The sequence below is a fragment of the Phaethon aethereus genome, assembly GCF_964289735.1.
Source record: "Phaethon aethereus genome assembly, chromosome: 14".
In the NCBI taxonomy this organism is placed as follows: domain Eukaryota; kingdom Metazoa; phylum Chordata; class Aves; order Phaethontiformes; family Phaethontidae; genus Phaethon; species Phaethon aethereus.
In genome coordinates this window covers 5,193,782-5,220,404 of record NC_138590.1, presented here as the reverse complement: position 1 = coordinate 5,220,404, position 26,623 = coordinate 5,193,782, and the positions used below count along the sequence as shown (strand labels likewise).

General features: G+C 38.5%; 1 protein-coding gene across 6 annotated transcripts in view; it reads left to right on the top strand.

The window, feature by feature from the left end:
• TENM2 (teneurin transmembrane protein 2) overlaps window positions 1-26,623 on the top strand; it is a gene marked incomplete at both ends in the record, with an annotated part of 548,700 nt that overhangs the window by 303,792 nt on the left and 218,285 nt on the right. For all 6 annotated transcript variants that reach the window (XM_082006200.1, XM_082006199.1, XM_082006198.1 and 3 more), the window contains one exon: window positions 5,472-5,681. In XM_082006200.1, coding sequence (XP_081862326.1) covers window positions 5,472-5,681 — 210 coding nt within the window. The remainder of the gene's footprint in view (window positions 1-5,471; window positions 5,682-26,623) is intronic.

Below are 26,623 nucleotides of genomic sequence, written 5' to 3'. Positions count from 1 at the left end.
TGACTAATGTAGCTATTACAGATGGCTTATTTGTTTTCTGCACGAATAGCAGGTAGCCTTAGAGAAGCACAGAATAGTTACATCATAACCTCTTGACTATGAAGATTACCAGCTGTTTAAAGCTATTGAAACTTGATTTTCCTTATAAAGCCTCTATGCATAGGAAGATGCCTTCATAAATTTAATTTGTCAATCAAGATATGCTGCTTAGGTATATGAAATTCTCAGTGTGACATGCTGAAAATACATAGGGTTGAGCAACCTACACGGATTTTTGCTACACATGTACTAACCTTAGAAGTTAGATTCTTCTGAAGGCAAGAGCTTGAGAATCACACTGCAGGTACAGTAAGCTTTGAGATCTGTATTTATCACCTCTGAGATTCAGATCTTTTCTAACAAAATACATTTTTATATGGAAATGGATAGCTTAGGAGTGTGGGATGGCAACATACAGGTGGTCATCTTCCCCCTCAACAAAGTTAATGGCAAAATGGCTATTTAAGGAGTCTGGATTGATCCTTTAGACCTCTTAAAGTAATGGGGTTTTTTTTATAATATGTATATCTGTCTAAATGTGTGTGCAAATATATAAAAATACATAAATAGTTATATAAATATATACTTTTATGTTTCTTATATGTTATGTAGTAAGACTATGCAATATTACAGTTAGCTGAAAGGTTACCTAACAGGCCTTCAAGATGTATTTTTCTAATGCATATTTACACAGTGACTGCTCCTGTGTCAAAATTTTTTTAATGTCAGTAATTTTTGTCATCCTTGTTCCCTGCTTCTTGTCATGCACCATGGTGGAATATAGAGGCCAGGGTTTCACACACACGTGGGCTTTACTCATCCAGAAAACTCCATGGGTCCTTTGCAGGAGGAGGAAGGAAGAGGAGTTTGGCAAGTGCATGGCAAAAATCCTTCCATAACTGAGAAGCAGCCTGCTTATCTTCTTTGGTTGTCTCTCTTATTTTTGTATATTAATGTTAGGAGTGATTGTAGGCAGTCCTTTTTTGGGTTGGTTATTTGGTTGGTTGTTGTTTCTCCTGGTGCTGGGTTTTGGTCTTTTAGGCCAACAGCAACCAGAGTATGTCTTTCCCAAATGTGTTACTGTGGTGAAGACGAACAGAACTCAACTCTTCTTAGCTGTCTTACAAGGCAGTCTTCCCTGCCGCCCCATTGCTGTGTTATACCATGGCAGGTTCACACTGGTAAGCTGGTGCTTTATTCAACCTCTGTCTGGCTGTGAAGCTGTCCTTAACAAGGAGAATGAAGACATTCCTCACACCAGTGTCTGACCTGCATACCTAGCTTTTGTGGATGTCTTCCTGAAGGTGGTTGTGGAGCTATGGCATTGTTACCAGCTACAAGCGTGGCCCAGTTTTTGAATGTAGATTTTACAGCAGCTTCTAAGCCTCAGGGACTTAAAGTGTAGCAGTAATTGAGGAATAGTTTCATAGAAGTTCCTGGGCTGATGAAGAAGGATGTGATTCTGTAAAAAGAAAAAAAATTGAAATAATAAGTCTATGCTGTCTGCTATATCATCTTAGGGGGAAAGAAAAGGAATATAAGTTATAAAAGGCCCTTGCAGAATGAAGTTCCATGCGGCATGGAAGCCCAAAGCTATCCCAAATCAGAATGCCCTCCAGAAGGAGAGTTATGAAGTTTTTTCCTTCACTTTAAGTAGTAAGAAAGATAAATGACAGGAGAAAGTAATGAGGGAGGGCAGAAAAAAAGGAAAAAGTGTTTTTTGTGGTGGTTTTTTTTTTTGTCTGCTTGCTTTTTTTGAAAAATGCCTTAGAAATACTGTATCCAGTATCTGCATGACTCTTTGCCATGCATGAGTAGGTGTGGTATGGACATGCCTGTAAACAGATATTTGAAGAAGAACCAATATTAATTTTTACTATTGAAATTGTAATATATTAGCTTTTAGACTTTGGTTTCCCTTTCTAGCATTTGTATCTGGTTTATGTTTCTTTAGGTACATTCCACAAGTACGTTATTGCTGTCAATAGAAGTAAGTATCCATTACATAGGGTTTCTGTCAATGCACTACATAAAACTCTTATTCACAGAAGCTTTATCATATTGATATGCAAAAAGTAGACACAGATTGTACGAACTCCTATTTACATTATGGATTTAACTTTTGAAAACAGCAGTGTAATAGAATACCGATGTTACCATACATCACAGTATGTTTTATAACACTGTACGGTGTTATACGAGTACGAGTCCCGTCGTGAAGTGATGGAAATTTAGAATCATTTCAGGAGATGGGGGATTTCAAAATATGACTGTTAAGATATCTGCAGACACGGGAATGGGTCTGCCAAGAAGCTCAGACTTATAAAACCTGTAAAGCTTAGTCTGTTATTTTAAATGGTATAATAATACATTGAACTTATTTGACCAGGATGTTAGTATTCAACAGTATGAATGGAACCCATTATTTCTAGCTTAAGAGTGTAGAGGAACAAATAATTTGCGTTTATCATGCTCTTTACAGCCTTACTGCATGCGTTCAATCCTCTTTGGTACTTTCACAACCGTTCTGTCAACTGTGGTACTGCAGATAGTTACCCTTTAGATTCATTTCCTAAGGCAACGAAGCTTAATAGTATCTTTTGCTGTTCCTGTTCAGTAATTTTTCAACTCGCTTCCCACCAAATTTTACAAAAGGTTGGGTGTACTATGTGTTTTGGGGAGCGGGGGTGGAGAGCCTTACAGGGGAAGCTGCTCTGCTAGAGCCCCACTACTGTAGAGTGAGAGGCTGTAGTGGGAATTTAATGTTTAGTGGATGCCAAAAATCAGCTTGACAGAAAGATCATGAATGCCCCAACCACAAGAAAAGGTTTAATCAAATTTAGCAGCTTATCAGGAAATCTAACCACAGGACAGATTGGCAGTAGGTTCTGTGGCTCACAGACATCTATGTTTTTCAATTAACATGCGCTCATGGACGAATCTTCCTCAGGAGCCAACTTCCCACCAAAATAATGCAACGTTTTAACAACTTGATACCTTCTGTTTCCTCTAAGCTACAAACAGAGCTGTAGTAATTAGACATTTTACCTTGTCTTCAGGGATTTGCCCTGTATTATTTCATGAAGGTAACAATGTGATTAGCTTTCCTGGCAAGAGAATTCTTGTTTCTTTCATTTCTCTTGGTGTATTCTGCAAAAATGTACCTAAATTTCTCTGAAATACTGTATGTAGTTTACACAGAAGGCAAAATCATCTTCCCTTCATCTCATCACCTGACACGTCCAACGTTTTTATAATACAGTAATATTTCCGTATTTTACAGTAAATGCAGATTTTGAATTTATAAGCTGCTTCTTTTAACTTAATAATGTTGAAGCAGAGCGAGAATATGTGAAAATTAAATGCACACAATGGGCACAGTGTCACATTCCTGTCAGAGGTGTGTCAAACCTCAGCCTCACTGCTTGTTTCCAACACACTGCAAAGAAATAATTAGAAACTGGTTTTGCTCAATCACTTCCCTTGAATGTTTAGGATAGTCACTGTAGTATTTCATAAGAATAGCATAATCATGAATAATAACAGTAATTATTCCTGTATTAGAATTATTTTCTCGTAAATGCAAGTCCACAACAAAAATATTCAATGCATATTGAATTTTCTCTAGTATAAAAGATGGTAGATGGGGCTTACTGTGGACTAGCTTAAACCCATTTCTGTCATATGATAACTTGGTCATTTAGTCTTATCATCAACTTAACCAGTGCTAAAAATATAATGAAAACTAAGCATAATAATCACTTGCCTATCGCCAGGTATTTATTTTATTTTAAACTTTTTGAACGTAAGAAAGTAGTTCATGTTATTTGCTGGTACCATGCAGGGAAAATTTTTTTTTTTTCAGTTTCTATGGGTACCTTTGGTTGATTGCTGCTCCCCAAATATAATTTATATGTGATGGCTGGAATGCTTTCATTTTCTTGATTTTTCTTCGCCCCCCCCCCCCTTGGAATTTGACATGTGATTCTAGAAGATTACCTAATAATATAAACCTTTGTGTAATTCATATAAAGTGAGGGGTTCTTGATTCCAAAAATGAAGATGTAACTAATGAGAAAGCCAGTGTGTATTTGCTCTGCTACTGTTTCTTTAAGAATGATGGAAATAAGAATGCACTATTTTATGTAGTTTTGCTCTCTTTTAGCATTTGCAGCTGGCATGCAGCAGGATCTCTCTTTGCCTCACAGGCTGTGGCAGTATCGCAGAGGTCATATTTCCCTGTGTATGAATTATTCATGAACAGTTTCTCCAATGCACTAGATAAACTTGCAGAAAGCAGAATGAATGTTTCCCTTCTTCCTCACATTCCTGTAAATGATCATATTCTAGTAAACAATGTAAAAAAAAAACCCACACAAACCCAAAACCTCTCTTCATCTGTGTGTATTTGGTGGAATGGACTGATGGAAAGTTCTGAGAGGGAAGTCCACACGGCAAAGAGTAGATAATTATGAATGGGGTTTTTTTGTTGACTTGATACCACTAGTTTAATTGACCAAAAATGTGTTGTTACAGTGGGCTGAGGTTTACCGTGCGCATTAAAGATCAGGTTTCAGAGTTGACATTAATCTGTCTGGTGAGCTACGCAGGAAATTCTGCCCCTTACAGCACCAGCGCAGAAACAAATGAGAGGGAACGGACAGGAAAGCTTAGAGTTTCCAACCCATATTCCAGCTTAGCCCATCTCTGCGAATTCAGTACCTCCCGTTCCGTCCTGCTGTCCCTGGTGCTTCCTCTCACATCTGTCGGGGTGTTTTGGAAATATCTGCAGCAATATAGGGAGAACTGTAGCTTGGCTGTAGCCTTCCCACGGTTCTTGTTACATGCCTTTAATAGATTCCTGTGCTGGAGCAATTTCCCTGGTTAAAAAAAACCAAAAACAAAACAAAACACCACCGTTATTTTAATAGAGGATTACAGACATGTGTTGCAATTCCAGGAATTGACTCATTACAGTTCCCTTTCTCATTGGTCTTACTTAGTCAAAAAAACCTATTGCTGTGAAAATTCTTCTAGTGAAATACGTAGCTGACGCACTGGCATTTTGCAGCATCTGAGAATGCAGCTTGGGGCCTTTCGGCGCTAGGCTGCCGCGTGCGTCGGTGCCGGCGCAGAACCGACCGCGTCCGATCCAGCGGCGTGCGGTGGCTCTCATTCACCCAGCAGCTGCTCGCCTGATGAGTTACAAGCTGATGCTGTGGAGGGATTTTTGGAATGAGTTCGCAACATAGCTGCTCACAATGTTTTGAATATGATACAAAGGGACAAGTTCGCACCAGTGGAGAGATTTTGTGGCTCTGCACAGCAGTAATCGTATCTAACGATGGACAGTTACAGTGCAATTACTTGGCTCTTTGGTTTTTTTCATTACATTCATTGCTAATCTTTGATCCCTGTGTCCTCTTTCCCAGGTCGTCCCATTCCACCTACATCCTCGTCTAGCCTTCTTCCATCTGCTCAGCTGCCCAGCTCTCATAATCCTCCACCAGTTAGCTGCCAGATGCCATTGCTAGACAGCAATACGTCCCATCAAATCATGGACACCAATCCTGATGAGGAGTTCTCTCCTAACTCATATCTGCTAAGAGCGTGTTCAGGGCCGCAGCAGGCTTCCAGCAGCGGTAAGAAAATTGCAAACATACGGAGTTTGTGATGTGTTTGCGCGTGTTTATGCATTTTTTTTGCAAAGGTGTTCTTACATCAGCATAGAATTGAGAGCATGTATGGAAGCGCAGCAAACAAAAATATTACTGCTTTATTTCACAGAAACCTTTTTGGAAACGCCATACATCATATATGTTTTTCCCTTATTTTGCTATAGAGAGAATTTTCATTTTAGGAGTGTTTTAAGTAGTGTAAAAAATATTACTGAAATCTTGTCAGAGGTGCATCCTTGATGATGATGTAAAAGAGAGGTGTACACACAACGGTTCTTTGTTCTGCATATCCTAGTCCAGTATCTCATGTAGGTGATGAGGTTCTGTGTCTAAAAATGTGTGCTGTTTCTGCCACTCTATGTCTGTAATTGTTTCAGAATCCGTCTGGTTCTACACTCCCGATGTCACATGTAACTAAGATACTGCTATTTTTCAGCAAATTAATTCTTGTCTTTCAGGCCACTGTTTTAAAACATTTGCAGCTCTGCTGTCAGTCATATAATCTGTAGTGGTTAGGGTTTGTTTTCTTGCTTTTTTTTTTCTTCTTTTTTCTTTTTTTTAAATTAACAGATGCTGACTTTTCATTTTGACAGCCAAAAATTGAGGAATGAAGATACAATCCTTTTTTAGAAATACAGACAAAACAAAAGGCGGCTATTGTAGCTCCTTATTTTGTGCCCTTTTTTTTTTTTAACATCATTATCTGTTGTCTATTTTCTGTCTATTTAACTAAACTCTATAAATTTATATCTTATGTGCAGTTTCTGATCTGCTCAAGGTCGCTTTTTCCTGTAACAATACAGAGCTGAACAGCATTGGAGATATGTGGTATGGAACTGTTGGCTTTTGTGGGTGAATACAGTACACTTGAACGATGCCCTTGAAAAAGTGGCTGATGGTGCGAGGTGGGAGGATGAGGCAATGAGCAGAAGTTGGAACATGAATGGTTCAGAGTGGTTGTAAGGTAAAATTTTTTCCTAATCCATTGGATTGGACCATGTTGCCCGGAAAGCCTGTGTACTCTCTGTCCTTGGAGGCTTTCCAGAACAGGTTGGTTAAGCTCCTGAGCTACTTGATCTGACCTCTGAGCTGCCCTTGCTTGGCAGGAGGCTGGGCTAGGGACTCCTGGGATTCCTTCCATCCTGAATTACCCCGTAACCCTATGATCCAATTGCAATCTCAGATATATTAAAATATAATTACACAAAGAAATAATAATTCAGAGATTGAGCATGCTTCCTTGGTACCTGAGGTTTGAAGGTTCAAAATGTGATACCAGTTTTGAGGTTTTGTGTTTTGGTTTTGGTTTTTTTAAGAGGTTTGGGGGATCTGGGGAGCTGCAGACCTCAAACTCCCTTCATCTGTAATGGCCAACTCAGTAGAAACTATGGAAATGTGTGGGGGAGGCAGTGGATATGTTCTGTCTTTGAGTCAGTTTAACTTCTCTGAAGGGTAGTCCTGCCTTAGAGGCATTTGAGAGCTCTTTGAAGGGCCTTATTCAGCCGTTTCTGAATAAGGGTGACCTGCTTGATGAAGTGTCTTCGTATTTTCAAAAGGGTCTCAGCAAAATCTGTCACTAAGTACTTTTAAAGAAACTAAACTAACATAGGGTAAGAGGGAAGATTTCTGCGTGGTAATGGGACATGAAGAGACTTGGAGAAGATGGTGAGCTGTGGGGTAAGAAAGGTAGCTGGTGGCAGGGTGCTAAGGATGAGAACAGACTGTGAAGAATTCACAAAAGAACCCTGTGAGACCAAGTAACAGGGCAATAAAACAGCAGGAGAAATTCAGGGCACAGACACGTAAAGTGATACTCGTGGCAAAAGCAACTCCGGTTCAGTGGTTGGTGATGGACCGTTACCAACCAGGAGTGAGTTGTTGGGGCGTGCAGGCTTCATCTCGGAGCGCAGGAACGGGTGAATGTTGACAGCTGAAGAAAGGAATAAAGAACAAAACAGAGAACATTGTCTAAGGGATGTGGTGGATCAGTTTACAAGGGTTTATAAGGGAATGGGAAAAGTGAATGGGAGGGAGATGCAATGAGGGTTGCTAGGTAGAAGAAAATCAAGGTCAGGGAATGTGAACCAAAAAAAGAATCTTGGAGGACACTTGAATCCTTGGTACTTGGTATTTATAGCCCCTATTGGAGGGGCTATAAATGAATGAACCAGCGTGGCTTTTTTTTATGAAGCCAAATGAAGGAAACTGCAGTAAAACAACATCTGAACATTTGATGGAAAAGTTCTTTATGTTTCTTTTTGTATAATAGTCATCGTTTCTGTAGTTCTCACAATGATTCCTTTAGAGAGTTTATAAGAAAATGCCACAGATAGTGACAAACACCTTAAATTGGAAAAGCTTACTATTTTTTTTGTGGCTCATCCTTATTCTTGAAAGATTTTCAGAGTAGCTTTTATCATCTACATGATATGGAATGGTAGACCATGCTTTGATTTTTTTTTTTTTTTTATTATTAGTTAAAAAAAAAATTTAAATATTTTTTAAAAACCTATTTTACTTCCTATGGAAATGTGGTAACATAGATCCAGACATTGGGACAGAGTAGATAAATTTAAATATTTTGTTAAAATTTGGGTTTGAGTTAAAAAGGAAGATTTGAAGAAATTTAGGTTTAAGGCTTTGGTTCCAGATAATATTTGATCATTAATAAATGTTTGCTAGCACTTTCTAGCTTCTTCCTTAAGCATTTCTATCACAGTCTTCAAAGTACGTGCTGAAGATGAAATATTTGCAGAAGTCTCATACTGATTACATTACATAATATGTGTCCTCTTATTTGTCTGATTGTACACTTACACTTCCTTCAACCTCTACAGTTACAGGATAACTCCTCAAGTTTAAGATGAGTCTTCTTGGATACGAGGTGACAGTCGTCCACATGTATTGCCCTGTGTCCTTCACAATAGCCATTCTTGATATATCTGGAAAACTCATTTGCCTAAAAAACTTACCTAATCAAATCTTCCATCAAATGAGCAATCTATTGTTGATATTATGAAGGCCTTTAATCTACAATAAATCTTTGTTAGAACTCATCAGAGCTTCCAGTTTGAGAGAAATGTGATTATAGCACTCTTAAAATGACATTACATCATCGGGGTGATTGGTTTATCATTTGGAGAAGCGACATCAATCATAACTAGCGTAACCACACAGTAAATGAATTCAACCTTTCTACTGCAGAACAATGACACAATAATTGCTCAAAATCAAACTTAAAATGAAATCAGAAAATGCAGTTTCTTTATATATGATGTTAACCTAATGGAATATATTATTAAAAATCATGTTTGAGGAAATTCTGTGTAATTAAAAATATGTGAAAATGTATTCCTTTTTTCTCTCATTAGAACCTGATTTCAGTTGCAGAATCATTTTCTATGCAACAGATACTATGCTGGTTTTAATTGAACTCCCATCACTTACATTCCTCTGCTTGTATTTCTTACTATAATATGCAGCACAATTATATGTGATGAAGGACAAGAGGTTTTTGAAATCTGGTGCACCTGCTGATAGTATTTTGAAAAACAAATATTACAGAAGGAAATGAGACTTTTTAGCCATGAAAAGTTAGTGGATTTTTTTTTTTTCCCTTTTCTAAAAGAAGGTCAGTTCCTGTAACACCATTTTCTAGGATGATTTCTCACAGCTAACAGTAGGAAATCATTTATTTCTTTTTCCTGTATATATTGTATGTATTTTCATTCTGATAATATAAGGTGACTCATCTTGTTGGAATGTCATAATACAATATAACGGGTGATTTTTCAATCTTACGTAGAAAAAAAAAAAGGAGGAGGGTTGTTGCCAGCAGCTTTGCCTTTACTTTTTTATGTCGGTTTTATTCCTATTAAACCAAATTTTGGAATCCCAACAGAAAAACTGTTTGTTTTTCAACCTGAGTAAAACACTTAGGGTATATCTACTTGCACAATAGTTTTAGTTTTACAGCAATGCAAAAAAGGGCTGCAGATGTAGAACTTTAATTTCTGTTTCCAAATCGGGAGTAAATTATGTATGTTTGCTGCTGGGTCCATTGTTGTTTTTATCATTGAGAATTTCCATGCTATAGGTTTCTTTCTACCTTGGAACCCGTGGCAGTTACGCACTGCCCCAGAAGTAGAATAAAGCAACGCTGATTTGAAGAATTCTGTCCTTAATGCTTAATGTAGCTGAAGAGCATAAACCGCCCTGTATTTCTTGAAGACTTCTTTTCAGCAGATGGCAATGCCCAATAAAGATTCCTCTATTACAGTAGATAAGATTGAACAGAAACTAAAGCCTGTTGGTTTCTAATGTTCATGCTATGAAGACTGGCCTAGCTTTGAGGTTTTAAGCAATAGTCTCTTTCTGCACATGTTGTAAACAGCGCATGTATTTAGCCGCAAGGTCTTGAAATAGATCACATTTTTTCCAATTTGTTTTTAATACTTCGATTTTCTAAATCCTTAATGGCCAGTCACATTCTAATTCTGTTGCATCTCTTGAGCACTACTTGTAATTTTAGAGGTTTGGACTGGAATTAGAAGTGGGAGGAACAGCATGAGCTATGTTTTCCCATTGAAACTGAAGGGTGTACTTTCTCCTAAGCATTAGCTCCATGTTGCTGCAACTATTACTGATATTATTGCTGCTGCTAATCTGTGCAGCATATGTTGATGATGCCAAGAGATGTATGAATTTCAGCCAGAAGATGTGATTCTAGATATTAAGATATTGCAGAAACATTGTATTTATTAATTTATGAATTCGTAATCCTAACAGACAAACAAATCTCAAACAGAAGGTTTTATGGTAACAAAAACGATAATGCATTACAAAAAGCGATAGAATCGAGAACAGATTCTAATCCTGTTGTTTCTGCATTTTTAAGCTCACCATGGTTTTGAGAGCCGCCGAGGGTTTTTTTTGCTCCTGTTACATCGTTTTAGTTTAAGGCTCGTAAACATGTTAAACGGGCGGCCCTGGAGCAAGGAAAGCCGTGCAGCACAGCGCCTGCGGGGGGACTTCCCAGGGTTCTATTGCTCCAGCATGTTACTCGCCCATTTTCTGATACCTACCACGATGGCTGGGAAACAACTTAGTTACTATGGCCAGTCAGGCCTTGTTTTTTCTCATTACGGTCCTTATTTTGTCTCCTAGCAGCTGGTTTGAGAACACCAATACATGTCGTGCATTTGAAATTTAAAGGCTAGATACTGTTGCTCCATGCCATTGTGCCAAGAAAATGGGTGCCTAGACTTGGTACCTTGCTTGAAAACTGAAAGGCACTGGGGAAATTACAATTATAAGCAGAGTAACTCTGCCACCTTTTTTTTTTTTTTCTTTCATATGCTGAGTCCTGATGCTGTTTGTGTGTTTTCCCTTTGTGTGTAGAAAAGCCTGAAATTCTTCTTGCTAATGCTTTCTCTGTAAGCTGTGCTGTATGCAGGGAATTTCTCAGGCTTTCTAATAATTTTGTGTTTTGATACAGAGTTTTGAATCTTCTCAGCTACTCTTGAATGCTTCTGAACTACATTGCTCCTTTTTCGGCAGCAATGACATAGTCCTAACAATTCCATACTGGATTCTGCAGCTGTTATATAGAAAGGCAACATTTAGAAAACATGTTTTTAACTGTCACCAACACAATTTGGTAGATCATTCAAACTGAAGAGTCAAGCATATGTAAGCCAGGTGCACTTCATGGACTATAAAATCGAGAACCTAAAATTTAGGATAGAATTTTTTCAGAATTCTTTGCAACATTTGTACACAGGAAGTTCTGTGGGTTGTTTGGTTGGTTGGTGGTTTTGTAATAACAAAAGGTTTAATAACTTCATTCCTTATACCTGTAAATCCAAAGAAGTGTTGTTACAAACACTTGAAGGCAAAGGGGGACTTTTCATCTGAGTCAATATCTTGTCATATGCATTTCCTAACTTTGAGGAAGCCATGCACTTCTGCTGTGTTTAAATGATAGATTGTTAATTTATCTAGTGTTTAATTATTATTCCCCATTATAGAGTTGCTTGAATAGATTTACAGTTATATAATACCTATTTGTAATATGCTTATAAATATTAGCAACTCATCAGGCAAATCGGCAAATAAATATATGTGATCTATTGATCACATTAACACCTCTAGAAACTGAGTTTATCTTTGTATAAAGCATGATTCAATCAATAGAAATTAGGACTTTTCTTTTAGAAGGTGTTCAATCTTATTCTAAAAGCTGCAGGAGGTGAAGAACTCACCACATCGCTGGAGAAACTGCTCAGTCGTTATTAATTATTCTCACTTATTTTTTTTTCCCCCGTTCATGCCTGACTCTTTGCCTGACCATTCCCCTATGCATGTCTTCTATACTCCTTCAGCATAAATGACAGAAATCTGAACTCTGTCATTTTATTCTGAATATTTTTCTCTTTCTGTTTACCTGCAACAGCCCTGTTGCCCTCTGGGCGTGTGTACACTAAAAGAGTTTGCACAGGTAGCTTTATTGACGGAACCCTCCACTGAAAATACGGCTCATCCAAGCAAAATATGCTCTCCTGTTACTTCCTAATCCAATTACTCAAATGGATTAAGCCATATTGTAAAGAGGACTTGTTTGTTTGCATCACTGCGTCTGCTGCTGGGTTTTGCTGATACATGCTTTTGTAGACCAGGATTTTGTCTTTCTTACAATTTCACCTTCAGCAGCAATCTTGTGCAGCCACTGTTACAGTGGAAGTGTAATAAAAGTATGTGGTTCCTCCATTAAACAGCTGCTTTATTTTGATGTAGAATTACAAACGTTTCCCGTAGAGGGAGCACGATGGACGTGCACACCATGGGGTTTCTGTTGAGAGGCTGAGTAAGTGTTCCAAGGCTTTGATGGTTTGGGATGTGTTCAGAGTTGAGCATGCCATTTCAGCTTGGTTCTGTCTGTGGTCGTAGTCTGTATTTGCATCGTGGCTGTCCCGATACTGCCGGCGGATAGCTGGCTTACGCCACTGAAGATTCCGGAAATGAAGGAGTTCAAGTGCAAGTCGAACGGGCCAATTCCTTTGTTGTTTGCGATAATTCCATACTAAAACTGCAGACGAGAGGATATTTTTCTCACATATGATAATCAACCAAACAATATTGCCTCCTTGATTGCATTGCAAATATATGTAATTTATTCTTCTGCCAGATGCTTACACAGAAAAGCTGAGGACTTTGAATGTTTGTAAAAGTTGAATGCTTATTTTTTCAGATATCCTGACGTGGTGACATAGAGGGAATCCTATTCGGTTTTGTCAGCTCCCCAAATGTTTCCACAGCTCGCTCTGTGGCATTCACACGTGAATGAAATTGCATCTCTCGCTCTGTTCCATTTGTTTGGATCCTGTGTTTTCTACCAGTCTGTACCAATGTTAGGCTTGCTCCCAGTTCCCTAGGTTGCTTTTATTGCAGTGACATTTTCCATCTACGTAGGGTGCTATTTGTCATTCAGCTCTCCTTCGCTCCTCACGCCACTGAGGTAGCGCCTCACATGTCGCTCCTCTACAATAGTAGAGGTACTTAATAGCTGGTACTTATCTTGCATATCTAGGATCTGAAAACTGATCTATCAAAAGTGAAGAGAACTGATGATTTAGTATAGAAGATGTACTGTTTTGAGAAGACTCCTTGTCCTTGATGCTCTGTTAATTTAGGAGCAATAACTAGAAGACTGTAGAAAATGAGAATGACCTTTTATAAACGATAAAAAACCTATACATACCAAACTCCTGAAAACTAGGGTGTCTTATTTTGCTGCTAGATCTTTCAAAACCTGCCAAAGAGGGACCGGTTTGCTGTGAACTACTGTGCCCCAAAACTTCCATTCGTAACAAAACCAGAAAAGTTCAGTATTGCCTCGGTACTTGAATCCCCAAACCTGGGGAACAGTTGTTAGTATATCATGAAATGGCAAGTCCCAGCCGCTAATTCACATGATTTGAGGAGAACACAGAAATCTGCACCCTGGATTAATTAAATCTGTAATGTATAGGCCATGGTAATTATTTTGGGCTTTACAAATCACTTTTTCTACTGGAGTCAGTGGGAATTTTGTACACAAAACACCAAAGTCCTCTGTTAATACACACTGTAATGAAGTGTGAAATGTTCTGCCTTACAAAACAGTGTTTGAGCATGTTTGTTCCCGCAAACAGGTGGATAATTGTTTCACTTGACACAAATCTGTCAATTATAGGCACTAACAAACACGTAAAAGTTGTAAAATCTTTCATAAGTTTGCGAGCTCCAGGTTTCTGAGAAGATAATTTAGGAAGTCAAGGGAAGGGAGTTAGAGCTCAGGTGGTAAATGATGGCTGTGAATTGTTCTGTCAAGCACCGGGGGTGAGGATTGGGACCGGGAAGGTTTGGGAGTGCGGATAAATCCCTAGTGGCCCTGTGCTAGGTTTCATTAACTCCTGGCACCTTCACTTCTGGTGTAGCTGAAAACTTACTACAAAGGCAAAAGGGAGTAATGTGGAAGCAAAACAAACAAAAAAAAAAGGCAATTGGTAAGGTTTATGTGGAATGAAAGAAGAAATTTGGATATTTTCAATTTGCAAACTTGGTTAGAAAAAGCAATATGGATTACTTCAATCTTAAAGCAAAATGTGGGTTCGTTGTTTTTTGTTTGGGGTTTGGTTTTTGGGGATTTTTTAAATTTTAAATTTTGACCTTTGTGTTACATTTTCTTTTAGTGTGGGTAAAAAAATAAAACAAACAAAAAAACCTGCACAAAACCAGACACAGATCCTCAAAATGAAAGGTGAAAATTTTTGCTTAAAAATCTTCCAAATGAAATGGTTCATTTCAAAAATGAAGTAATTATTGTTTTAATTAGATGTTTCTGCATTTTGCAAATGTCTTCTCCCTTCCTCCCCTATCTTTTTCAGTTAAAAATGTAGCAAAATTTAATTAGATATTCATGAATAGTTTGTCTCCTTGCGATGTGAAGCAGGCATTAGGCAGACACCAGTTAAAGAATAGCTAAAGAATTCTAAAATCCATGAATACTTGTGAGTGTTCTGTGCAGCTGGAGAAGAGAGCGTAAACCAGAGCACCTTGAAGGAAAGGAGGAATTTCCAAGACTCCTGAGTTCCCGGTTTGAGACTGACCTGAAAGCGCGAGATTGTGGAGACCGATGTGTATGAACTGACTGAGAATTGGTGGTTCTGGTAATGCAGAAAGGCTGGCGAGGGTACGTACTTATAAGACCAATCTGAGGAAAAGACTGAAGAGACCGGCTAGAAACCAAACTTTTTAAAGTGTACTGTCAGCAATTGGCTTTAGCCCGGTCCATCTGCACAGGCGGCACAAGCTGTTTCTTCTAAACCATGTACAGAAAAAGTTATGTAATACAAGTCACTAGAAATCACCATCCAGAAGTATATAGATGGTTTCAAAACTTATTTCTGCACTTGTATATCCAACCACACACCAGTTCTTCTAAATATATTTCTTTTTCTTTCTTTTCTTTTTTATTGTTGACAACTGGAAAGATTCCACGTTCTTCTTTCTTCAGTTCCTCTGAGATCATGCCAGAAACGTAACTGCATTAGAGAGTCTTGTTTAATTTTCTTTTTTTTCTGGAACAATATCCATTAATATCCTGCTGTCACAAAGCAATTGGTACTATTTCACAGTTCTTTATCATGGCAGTTTTATTCTGGGGAGCTACAGTAGTTGCTCATTGAGACCTGGAACTCTAACAGCATAGCTGACTCTTCTGGGTAACATGGAAGTTAAACTGTTCAGTCAAGTTTAGTTCAGATGATAGCAACTTCATAATATTTAACATTTAGATTTCTTTGAGGAAATTAGTACTGATGGATCCTGATGGATCAGGAGCCTTTGCATTCAATGGTTTCTTCATAGGATACTATAGGTGGGTTTACAGAATAGTATTTTCTTTACAAGATAGGCAGATTCAATTCAAATTTCCAAATTCCTAAGGGATCTGCAGACTCAAATTCAGTTTCTGGATAGCTGGTTTGTTGTTTGTTCTCTCTAGGTGGTTGGGTTTTGTTTGGTTTTGGAGGGGAGGGAAGGCTGCATGTGGTTTTGGTTTGTCTTTTGGTTTTGTTTTGTTGTTGTTTGGTTGTTCGGGCTTTTTTAGCTAGATGTTTAAATATATACATTAAATACTTTGTCATCTTTCTGGGAATCTTAGTTTTGAACTGTTTTTTAATAACCAATCTCTTATGCTTGTTTTATTAACAAAAAAAAGTTCGTTGCAGTTGCTTCTTTTAGGGAATTATGCTTTAGCATACTGACTTATGTTAAAAGGATCTACAGAAGTATCACCATTAGGTTTCAGTCTGTGCAAAAATTCTGCAGTTTAAATATTTCTAGTTCCCAGAAAATCCTCTTAGGTGGTTTTATGAGAAAGCATCTAAAAAGTTTGAGAAAACTGTAGTGAAATTATATAACTTCAGATTTTTTTTAATCACAGTGTTATCAAAGAAAAGAAAAATAAACTAAATAAAAATAAATAGAGAAGAAAAAAATAGAGCTTTCCTCTCTGTAGTTTTTCTAATCCCTGCTATGTGTTTCCCAACACCAAAACTCTCTGTATCTCCCCCCATTAGCCTTCAGTCTAGGCAACGGTTAGACTTCTGTTCCTTTTTTTAGATCAAAGTTTTTATTTTCTCACTGCAAACCAAACACAGAGCAAACACCATAGCTGGGAAGCAGGTAGTACTTCCCAAAGCGACCCAACCATGAGGGCAGGCTTCTTGGCTCGCCGGGCCACCGTCTTCCTATAGAAGCTGCTAAGTTCTGTATGGAATACGTACATATTGTCACAAGATTTGATGCCTTCTCCGCCGTCAGTTTGGATTTTGCAATCTGTCGAAGATATGAGATATTGTTTATTTGATAGTATAACAACAATATGTGAACACTGCTAAAAATTCCCAGAAGTAAAGTTCAGGACAGTGGAGAACGTTTGGAGCAGAAATACAGCAAATGGCTCAGACATGGTACAGCCAGCGGCCCAAATCTGCCTGCTCTAACAGGCTCCACAAAATTGAAGATAATGTATTATCTTACTGCTCTCCCAGCTGCTTTTTATTAATCTGTGTTATTAGGTGATGGTTAAAGGCTCTCTAATGATTCCTTGTTTGTACCCTGTTCATCAAAAGCCAGGTAACGAAACTGTTTACCTGCTTTTATTTGTTCTTAGCTCTTGTTTGAGCCACTCGCTCAATGCCTGGTGCCACTTCTAGCAGTTTTTCACATTGCGATCCATTTCATAACTAAATGTAAATCAACAAAAGAATGTACTCTGTAGTTGAATTTTCATTGATAAGCAATTTGAACTAAGGATATTAAAATCACTTATACTTTACAAGTGATCCACATCAGAATAGGGGTAGTTTTTCTGCTGTCTTGGTGTAAACCTGAGGGATTTTGCGGAAATTTTTATGCTACAGATCTTTAGCTGAAAATGTTAAAAGCTTGCTTACTTACAGGATTTAAAAACCAATAGATATCCAAGCTTAAAACAGTAGTGATTTATTGGCTGGTCCACTGCAACCATTATATATTTAGTCTAGACATAGAGGCCGTACTGAGAAGTTGGGTTTGAGTTCAGAATGAAACTTCAAGTTCCTGCACTTCCACTTATCTCTGTTGAATCCTTTTCATGAGACATTTGAGATTTGATATCGATGAAAATTCAATCACCAGGGGACAAAAAAATTGAATTTTCAGAAAGATGAGACAACTAAAAGAAATACAATGCTGTTGCTTTTAATGATAATAAAGTTAGGTTGCTTTTTTAAGTACTGGAAGAGCTCCAAAAAAGCAATTGGTACTCACTTTGGGAGTATTTAAATATCTGCGGCTCCGAGTGACATACAGCTCTGCTATGTCATCGTACAGAATTGTTATGCCTCACATAGGCATTATTGGGCCAATCAGTTAATCAGGAATTTGCACAGAATTAAAAGTGCGTAGGAAATTTTTCAGGAAATAAAATTACATGTCCACTTATAAACACATCACACGTCTGATGAAAAAAAAAATTAAACATTAGGTAATGAAGCAAATTTCAGGACATGGTTTAGGGGACATGGTGGCACTGGATTAATGGTTGGACTTGATGATCTTGAAGGTCCTTTCCAACCTAGTGATTCTGTGATTCTGTGAAATTAAAATAGCTGCAGATTTCAAATTGAGATGGGAATATCCAAGTTCCTTCCACAAAAGTAATGGAATACACAAGTCAAATTTACTCACACGCTTTGGAAGGCCATCGCTATGCTCAAGTATTATGTTACCCGGCATGTCGCATGATGAAGTGTACATTTTGTATCCTCTGGAGATCTTAATGGAATATTCTGACAGCTGTCAGTAAAGCAAATATTATTGTCCAATAGAAGAAATGGTCATTACGAAGAACAGGGTAATTAACACCAATGCGTATGTGCTTCACTGCTCCAGAAAATTGATCCAATAGGCGTGATATGAGCTGGCAGTTAAATAGGTACACCCAAGCATTGCCTTTATTTCATAAATCTTCAAAATCCTACAGCCCTTCCTTTTTAAGGTGATGATTACCATAAAACTTTTATCTGTAATGTGATAGAAAATTTTGAATGAATTGGACAGAATTATTCCCTAGAAAACAAAAAATTTTGTGTGACTTGTAGAATGGTTATTGCGTTAATATGTTCTGACTGTTGCTAGTTAAGAATAAGTTTGAGGAGTTTCTGAAGATGAGTTTATTCTCAAATATGATGGACTTTATAGCGCTGATCTTACACGTGGCCATTAGCTTAGGGAAAAAAGCTATTTATTTTGAATACTTACTATTTTTTTCGTAAGGAAAATAATTTCACAGAATCACTAAGGTTGGAAAGGACCTTCAAGATCATCAAGTCCAACCATCAATCCAGCGCCACCATGTTCCCTAAATCACGTCTTGAAGCGCCACATCCACACTTTTTTTTTCCTCTTTAATCTCTTTTTAAGCCACTAATGATTATTTATAACCACATCATTAAACTGTTTTAAGGTTATTATAATATTTTGCTGTTAGTAATATTTCAGCAGGTGTTATTTAACAGATATTTATATTGCTAAATGTGTTTGGTTATTGCCCATATCCAGCCTGGAGACCTATGTAATTTACAGGTGATTTTCATATCAAATTATGCATATATACATGCACCTAAGCACTGTGGGTCATCCTCTCCTTCCCATGTACAAATGTACTTAAGCGGTGTTGCCCAGGGCGGGAGAGGCACGCTCTACTGCTCGGTTTACTTGTCCTGTATTTTTTCAGTGCTCAGTAGGTGGTGGAGACTGTCTGTCCAAGTTAAGGGAAACAAAAATGCATGAAAAAAAATACTATGTCCAGAAAAATAAAGTCACATAAATCAATTAATACAAGCCAAGAAATGATGGAAGGGTGAGTGGTGATTGAGACATTAGTGATGGCAGGACTTTGAGGCATTCTTAAAAGTTATATTCTGTGCCAGATTTCTCGGGACTTCCAGCTGTCATTTAATCACTTAAATCAGCTTTTAGAGTTTCAGAGGCTCAGAGGAGATAGAGTTATAGTTCATTTTGAAAATATGCTTATTGTTCAGGTTACTGAAAGAGGCTTTGTTCTTAAAAAAATTCTACTCCACAATGAATAAACTGAAAATTACAGTTTTCAGATTTCTGCCTGAAATAATCTTTGGAGGAGTTCTGCTTTAATTTTATGTAGTTCTTTAGTGAGGGGAATAAGGAGTCATGTAAACTTGTTTCCAGATTTTTTTTTCATGCCAGAAACGGTGTGACATCTTATACATGTTTCATTTTTGTTGTCCAATGTTGGCTAGAAATTATATCTTACGCTTGGTAGTATAACCTTGAAATTCATTAGGCTGGTAGCTGGGAGTTGTACAGATGGTGGGGTTTGGCAAGACAGTGTTTTTGGTAAAGGTTTTCTCTGTTTGAAGTCAGTGATTTGATTGTTGATTTATTTATCACTGGTTTATTGTAATTTAAATAAAAACTTAATTAGGTGAGCTTTGATTAAAATTCCATATGAAGAATGTAAATGTTGGTAAATGATAATTACTCTCAGAATTGCTGAAGTATTGAAAATGCTTAGAATGTTTCCTATTACCCGTCTGGCTGCTTTGTTTTAGCAGCTCCTTTCCGACTCCTCCGCTGTGTTTCTCAGAGGGTACTTCTGTGTAATAGTCTTCTGTCTTACCAGGTTATAGGAGGGCTTAATTACAGACAGCCTCCTCGACGCCCAGCAGCGAACATCGAATTCTAACAATTACATATATTAGTTCTTAGAAATGTCTGCTGTTGTCATTTATCAAGTGCTTGAGCTCATTCATTCAGCATCAATAAACATAGAATCGGGGCCGTAAATTTGGGGGTTTGATGTTTAGGTTTAATGATGGAAGGGAGAGCTAGAGCCTTACGGGAAGAGAGCCAAAGACCTTGACTTCATTGAAGAGAAAGACGGAGCAGAAATAAGGAAATGGCGTTTGGGGCAAGATGAGGCTGAATCAGAAAAGCTGCTGCGTGCATTTGTAGTGCGTTTGAAGTTACGCTCGCGGACCAGTCAGCGAGAAAAGTCCTTACACAGAGTGAGTACAACTTACTGGTATTTACATTTATAGCTGGCGTTGACTGAACCTGTATCAACTGTAAATTATCTCTGTATGTGTTGAGGTACCCATACACACATGTCCTTGCTCACCTGTTATAAATATGTAATGTGCAGTGTACATACACTTACTATACATATATATCAGTAAGTGTATGAAAAAAACCTGAGGGTGGAGAAATCGGTTAGTTGTTGGCATTTTTTTAAAATAGGAAGAGACCGGGTATCTGAGAAATTCTTCCGGACAAAAACAAGGGAAAGGGCATTATCTGTAATTAGAAATAATAATGTATAATTGGTTCATTTGCCATATTTCTGCAGTTCTGATTTAGTTGAACAATGTGATCATTATGCCACCAGTTTTCAATAGAGGTGTCACAATGAAAAATAATTGCAATATTCCACAATATTAACTGTACCCTAATTGCAAAAGTTTCGAAATATAATTACCATGAAAGCTAATGCGACAGGGAACATTAAGCATAATTAGTGTATTTTAAAAAAGGGAAAAACTGTTAGAAGCTTGTTATTGTCTCATAAGGTACCTTCAAATTAGCTGGATGCAGAGCACTTTCATCTAGGTTTTCTATAATTTTCGTTATTAGCCCAGACTGCAATAAATTTATTTGACATAGCCCACACCTGCTAACCCTGCAGGAAAGAACTTCTAATGCGCACGGGTCCCAGGTTCCTCACAGAATCTGTCACAATTTCCTGGGAGACAGCATTGATTAAGATTTAGGTGTGGGTTTGTTGGGAGGGCAGGGGCTGGGGGTGGTCGTTTTTTAAACGGTCGGTCATGGTGCACTGCTGAAATTGCACTGTGTTTTAAGAAATTTCAGCCAAAAGATGTGCAAAGATGCTATTATGAAGCACTTCAAACAAAGCATTCATTATGCATCATAACCATGTTCTGAAAAAATACCTAGTATACTGATTATCTATTTTCTTTACAGAACAACTACAGGCTTTCATATAGAGCATGAAAGTTCCCTCCTATGATTAGAATTTTTTTTTTTGAAATAAAGAAAAGCAATATATCACACCACTTGTATACTTGAAATGTTTCTATACCCATATGGCAGGTAGAAAATAATGTTTTTCTGGTTTTGCTGTGTTTCAAAATTATTGAAACATCTTTTGGAACAAGCTAGATCCAAACAGAAATACATGGAGGAATACCATTGGTTTAAATATTGTTAGTGGACAGAGTTTTAAGAAACACTTATATTGCTTGGTCCTCAATTACTATTAACCACTGGGGCTACTTTTTATCATCTATATATGCTGTTATTGCAGATAACAGGTTTCTTTTTGAAAGGAAATTAGGTCATATGTTAGATAAAATTTTGGATTTTTTAGTGCAATTCATTTTCCCCTAGAATCATCTCGGGGAACAAAAGGCATTTGATGCTTATTTTTGGAAGTGTAATTTATGAAAACATTTTGTTTTCAGTTCAGCTCCGGTGATTTTTCATCTGTCCGGTGTCTGTCTATCGACAGCAAATGCTCTAACCCTGCTGCTAGGACAATCTGAGATCTTATGGAAACTTGTAGGAAAGGTTCTTATTCTTCTCCCTCAAAAGTAATTCGAATTTAATTCAAGCCCAGGACAGAGCTTGCTTCTGCAGAGGTAACAGAAAGTTTGAAACTGAGCAAAGACGTTGAGGTGTGGAAATGCAGCTGACGTCTGCACTGTGCATTGTGGCAGTCAGCCGCTTGGTGTGTATGTTCTGTAGTTCTCGAGTCCTGCGGCAACACTTGCACTCAGGAGGCGGCTCTGCGGAGCAGTCCAGCCGGGGGGCCGGGACCCGAGCAAGCCGCGGGAGTGTGTGATGTAACCCGTGGCCAGCCCACAGAAAATTTACGTTAGATAATATTAATGTTCCCTTTTATTAGCATTACACTTAGATAAAGAGAACGGATTACACACTGTTCCGTATTTTGTTCACAGAAACTTAGCTGCCCTAATGTTTAGCTTACAGTAAAAGGTAGAAAAAACATTATACCTGAGCTACAGGAGAGTATGTTTACATTATCTAAAACGAAGAACATGAGCTCTAATCTGTAGGGCTGGAATTCCTTTATTTCTTCATTTAATTGGATATATCCCCAATTTATTTTAACACATGGAACTGAACGTCCCTGTCCAGCTAGAAAAGGAGCTGACTGACGTCACTTCTACAGAAGACTGACACCTTTTTCTTAAAATGCATTAATGTTTCTAAAGTGTCTCATTTTCATAAAAGAGGTATACAGCTTCACGGTATTATATCTGTAAGTGCAGCTCTGTGTGTCTCCTGTGTATAAGTGCAGTACAATATTGGCCAAATATCACGTTTGGTGAAGTTAAAAGAGTCTTTATAATGCCTTAAAGAGTGCCGTGGTCGGCTGTGAAGGAGTTGCTATACAAAGGTTATTTCAGTCTTAGTTTAGTGTCTTACAAAAACACGTGTCATTACTAAACTCTTTTACTATTAAAATAGGTACTTTACAGATGCCATAAATTTTAATTATCAATGTCCTGTTATTAAATAGGGACTCGCCTCACCTACACAGTGAAATACTCTCTAATATTAATTCAGAATTAAAATATGACCATTTTTAATGAACCCAACTACTCAGGATTTAGTAAAACCAAAGGACCCTCTGAGTGTGTGCACACGTGCATGTGTCTGAATAAACCATTGTGCCAGAAACTCTTTTGTCCGCATGTACAAATGCCTTAAGTCAGTGGAGTTCATGAATATATATGCTTCAGTCATAAGACCACTGGCAAAATGTTTATCCTTCAAAATGTGTTAAATTCATTTATTCTAATGTTTACTAGAATATTTTTTTGGAGGGCTGCAGAAAACTTTTTTCTTGTTTTCTTGTGATTTACGTAAAAGCCTAGCTCTTCTGTAAATAGCACTTAATAGAGGAAGTGAAATAATGGTACATGTAATTAGTTATACATAACCTCTCACACTATGTATTTTTCCATGCACCTCCACGTGGCTTGAGAACTCCTTCCTCGGTTTCCTCTGGTTTCGGCAGGGCGTCAGGTTGCGGCTTCACAGCAGCTCAGGGACGTGCACCTCCGCCGCTGAGGTCAGCGCGTGTGCTTGCCCTTGGGCTGTGCGGTCCTGTCGCCATCTCTCCTTGTACCGTCACCAGGACTCCCAAAAAAGGGCTGACCTATGTAGATGATAGGAAAACTAATCTCATCCCCAGGGAAAAAATCGGTGCTTAGTTCAGGAGCTGATAGCTGCTGGCGCCAGATTCCCACGCGGCTGCACGAGCAGTAAGCATGGTGCAGGAGAGGGTGGCATTTGGTAGCAATCCGGGGTTAATCAGCTCTTGGCCAGGGAATCCCGTTGCTGATCCATACCTTGGGGTACGTTTTGGTTGTTGGTGATCGCCGGCCAAAGACTGTGCTGCTTGTGAAAGCCTCAGCCCTGTTTTCCCCTGCCCCTGGGTTCATGCTGCTGACGCTCCCCTTGCCTTTGTGGCAGCTCTAGAAACGCACTGGTTCGTTGGATCGTCAAAGTGATCCGACTGCCTGCTGGGCCAGCCCAGGTAGCACGTTCCTTTCCAGTTGGGTTCTCAGGCTGGTTGGACTCAGAGGACACTGGTGGTACCACTTGCCAGCAGGAGGGAAGGAGGCTGGGGTGCGCGGGCCAGGACTAAACGGCCTCTTTTGGCAGCAGTCTGGACTTTGTCAAAACCAGCTGGAAAGCTGCATTCTTACAGATAGTTGTGCAGAGATGAGCTTCAAATTGCCTCTGCTTTGGGTCCACTGTCAACGTCTGTTTTGGAGCATGGCCTACCGTGCTGAGAGGTGCTGCTCCTCATTCGTCTTGTCGTGTGCAAGTCTAAACAGATTCTCATTGCTGAGCGCTCTGGACCACACGTCAGAAACACGCCATCCCCGTTGCTAGTTCTTTCTCTGATAATGGACTCTATTGCAGCTCTTCCGTGTTTTGCCTTTCTGCACTGTTTTTGGTTTTGCTTTCTTCCCACCTCCTCTTGTTCTTCCTTCTTCTAGTTACCAGTTATCAGTAAAAAATTCAGTTCTTCCTCATGGCAGGTATGGCAGCCATGGCAGAATCACGGGGACTTCTGCCACCAGGTACAAAATAGGAGTGATCACCTTTCCCAAACAAGTGCCGGTTCTGCTTCATTGTTAAAGATCAAATCTAATGTCTCTGTTCTTCTGCAAACAACCTTAAGCAAGTGTTTTGCAAGACTTGCACTGATTCATTATTTGATGCTTACTGTTAACTCTATGGCTTAATTCCCTTGTTATTTATTATATAAAGCATTATTTCATTAACTAGATTGAAACAGATGAGAGTGGAGAATGGAGCTCTGACAGGGAAATTTGAATATCTATTCAATATCCAAAATCAAACTTCACATTTTCAGGAATTAATCACCATTTAGGCTCCTATGTGAAAAAGAAGGATTTCTTTCTTTTTTCGTTGGCTCTCAAACGTGTATGCAACTACTCACGTATTCAAAGAAGCATGTAAATAACTGAGAAAGGTAGACTTTTAAAATAGACCGTATGTAGCATGGAAATTGGGCTTCTCATTACCACCACAGCAAACATTTCTTCTTGCTACTATTCAGCACATCTAGAAATGAGACTTGCATGTTCTTGCCACTTTGAAATTGTCTTTGAAAGTGAACATTATCGATTGTGGTGCTAAGAGCTCCTATTTGCAAGAAGATTGCTTTGGTGGGGAGCATCAGCCCTGATAGATGCAGTGCCTGCAGAAACGCTCGCAGTGCTGTTGCCACCTTCTTGCATTCTCTATTGGTAGCGTTTGGGGGGGGAAGAAAAAGCTCAGATATATAATTTTTGTTCTTGGGGGTGTGTGTGGATTTTTAACTCGCTCTATTTCAGCTTGCTCAGTGGTTTGGAACAAAAGAACAGGCCGGGGTGGGGGGAAAAAAAAAAATCACATTAGATTTGTGAGTCGGTCACCTACACCTGCTGTTCCCAGTGAAACCATTGCCAGTGGGTCACTGGAATAATCAGTCCTTGTGAGCACGTACAGGGCTGTTCTTGCCTTCAGTTCCTTGATGAATTAACTGTGTCTCCCTACTATTTGCAAAACCAAAAATTAGACAAATGAATCTTCTTCAGTCTCCCCCTTCTTTTGTCCCTTTGCTGCGTAGTTTGCACAGAGACGGTGTTAAATTAAGATGCCAAGCCCAGCTTCACTCTCTTTGTTGAGCAGGGAGGGTACCTTCATTAATTAGCATGAGAATTAGTTTAGTCATAGTAACACTTGTGATTCAGAGATTACTCTTAGCCCCTAAAACATACAAACGTAAGGGAAATATCAGTAACTAACTTATATTCTATGCTTCACAATGTATAGGAATGCGTGTTCCTGTCCCATTAAGACCGTCTGTTTATTTTTCACGTATGTGTGAAGTCTGATGGGATTTACCGCCATAAATAGCTGTCCATTTTTCATTCCCGCCAGCTGTGCGTTTGAGTATCACGCAGCAAAGTTTATGAATCACTTCCCCTTGACAGATTGTAACGACCACAATATTCTGCCACGTAGCCAACAGCAGCAAGTGAATGATATTAGCACTTAACTCTCCAGAAAACTCTGTTCAGTAATTAACCATTAAGTCTCTGATGCCTATCATCATTCAGTGCCAAGACCCTTTACAATATAGGTTTGCTGTATTCAGGTAATGATATTAGAGATGATAATTTATTCTGGAAATGTAGCGATCTGAGAAGAATGAATTTGCTGAAATCAGAATTTCATTTATAAGTTGGCTTTTCAGGACTTTTCTCCTAATTCTGACATTCACCAACACAGGAATATTTATTTAGTTTAAAAATCCTCTGAACGTAGGATAATTGACAAAGAGTGATGAAAAGAACAATATTTAAAACTGTGGCACCAGTGGCAGTGTGTAATACAATGCAGAAATCTACCTTCATTCAATAAGGACAAATGATCCAGCAGCACTTCAAGCTTTGGGCATCATTTCCAAGTTACTCTGCTTTGGTGTCAACGTAAAATTGAGATCAACTCACTAGCTAACAAGCAGCTCAGGAAACTTCAAATAAAACCTCAGACATATAACAAATGCAGCACTGCTGACAAGCTGTGAAGTCTATTTTCCATTAGTGTACGCACATAGCTCACTTAATATTATTGTGCTGAGAAATAATAAGGATAACCCTCAGATAAATTAATAGCTGTGTGTTGTCTGGTAGCAGCCGCAACTC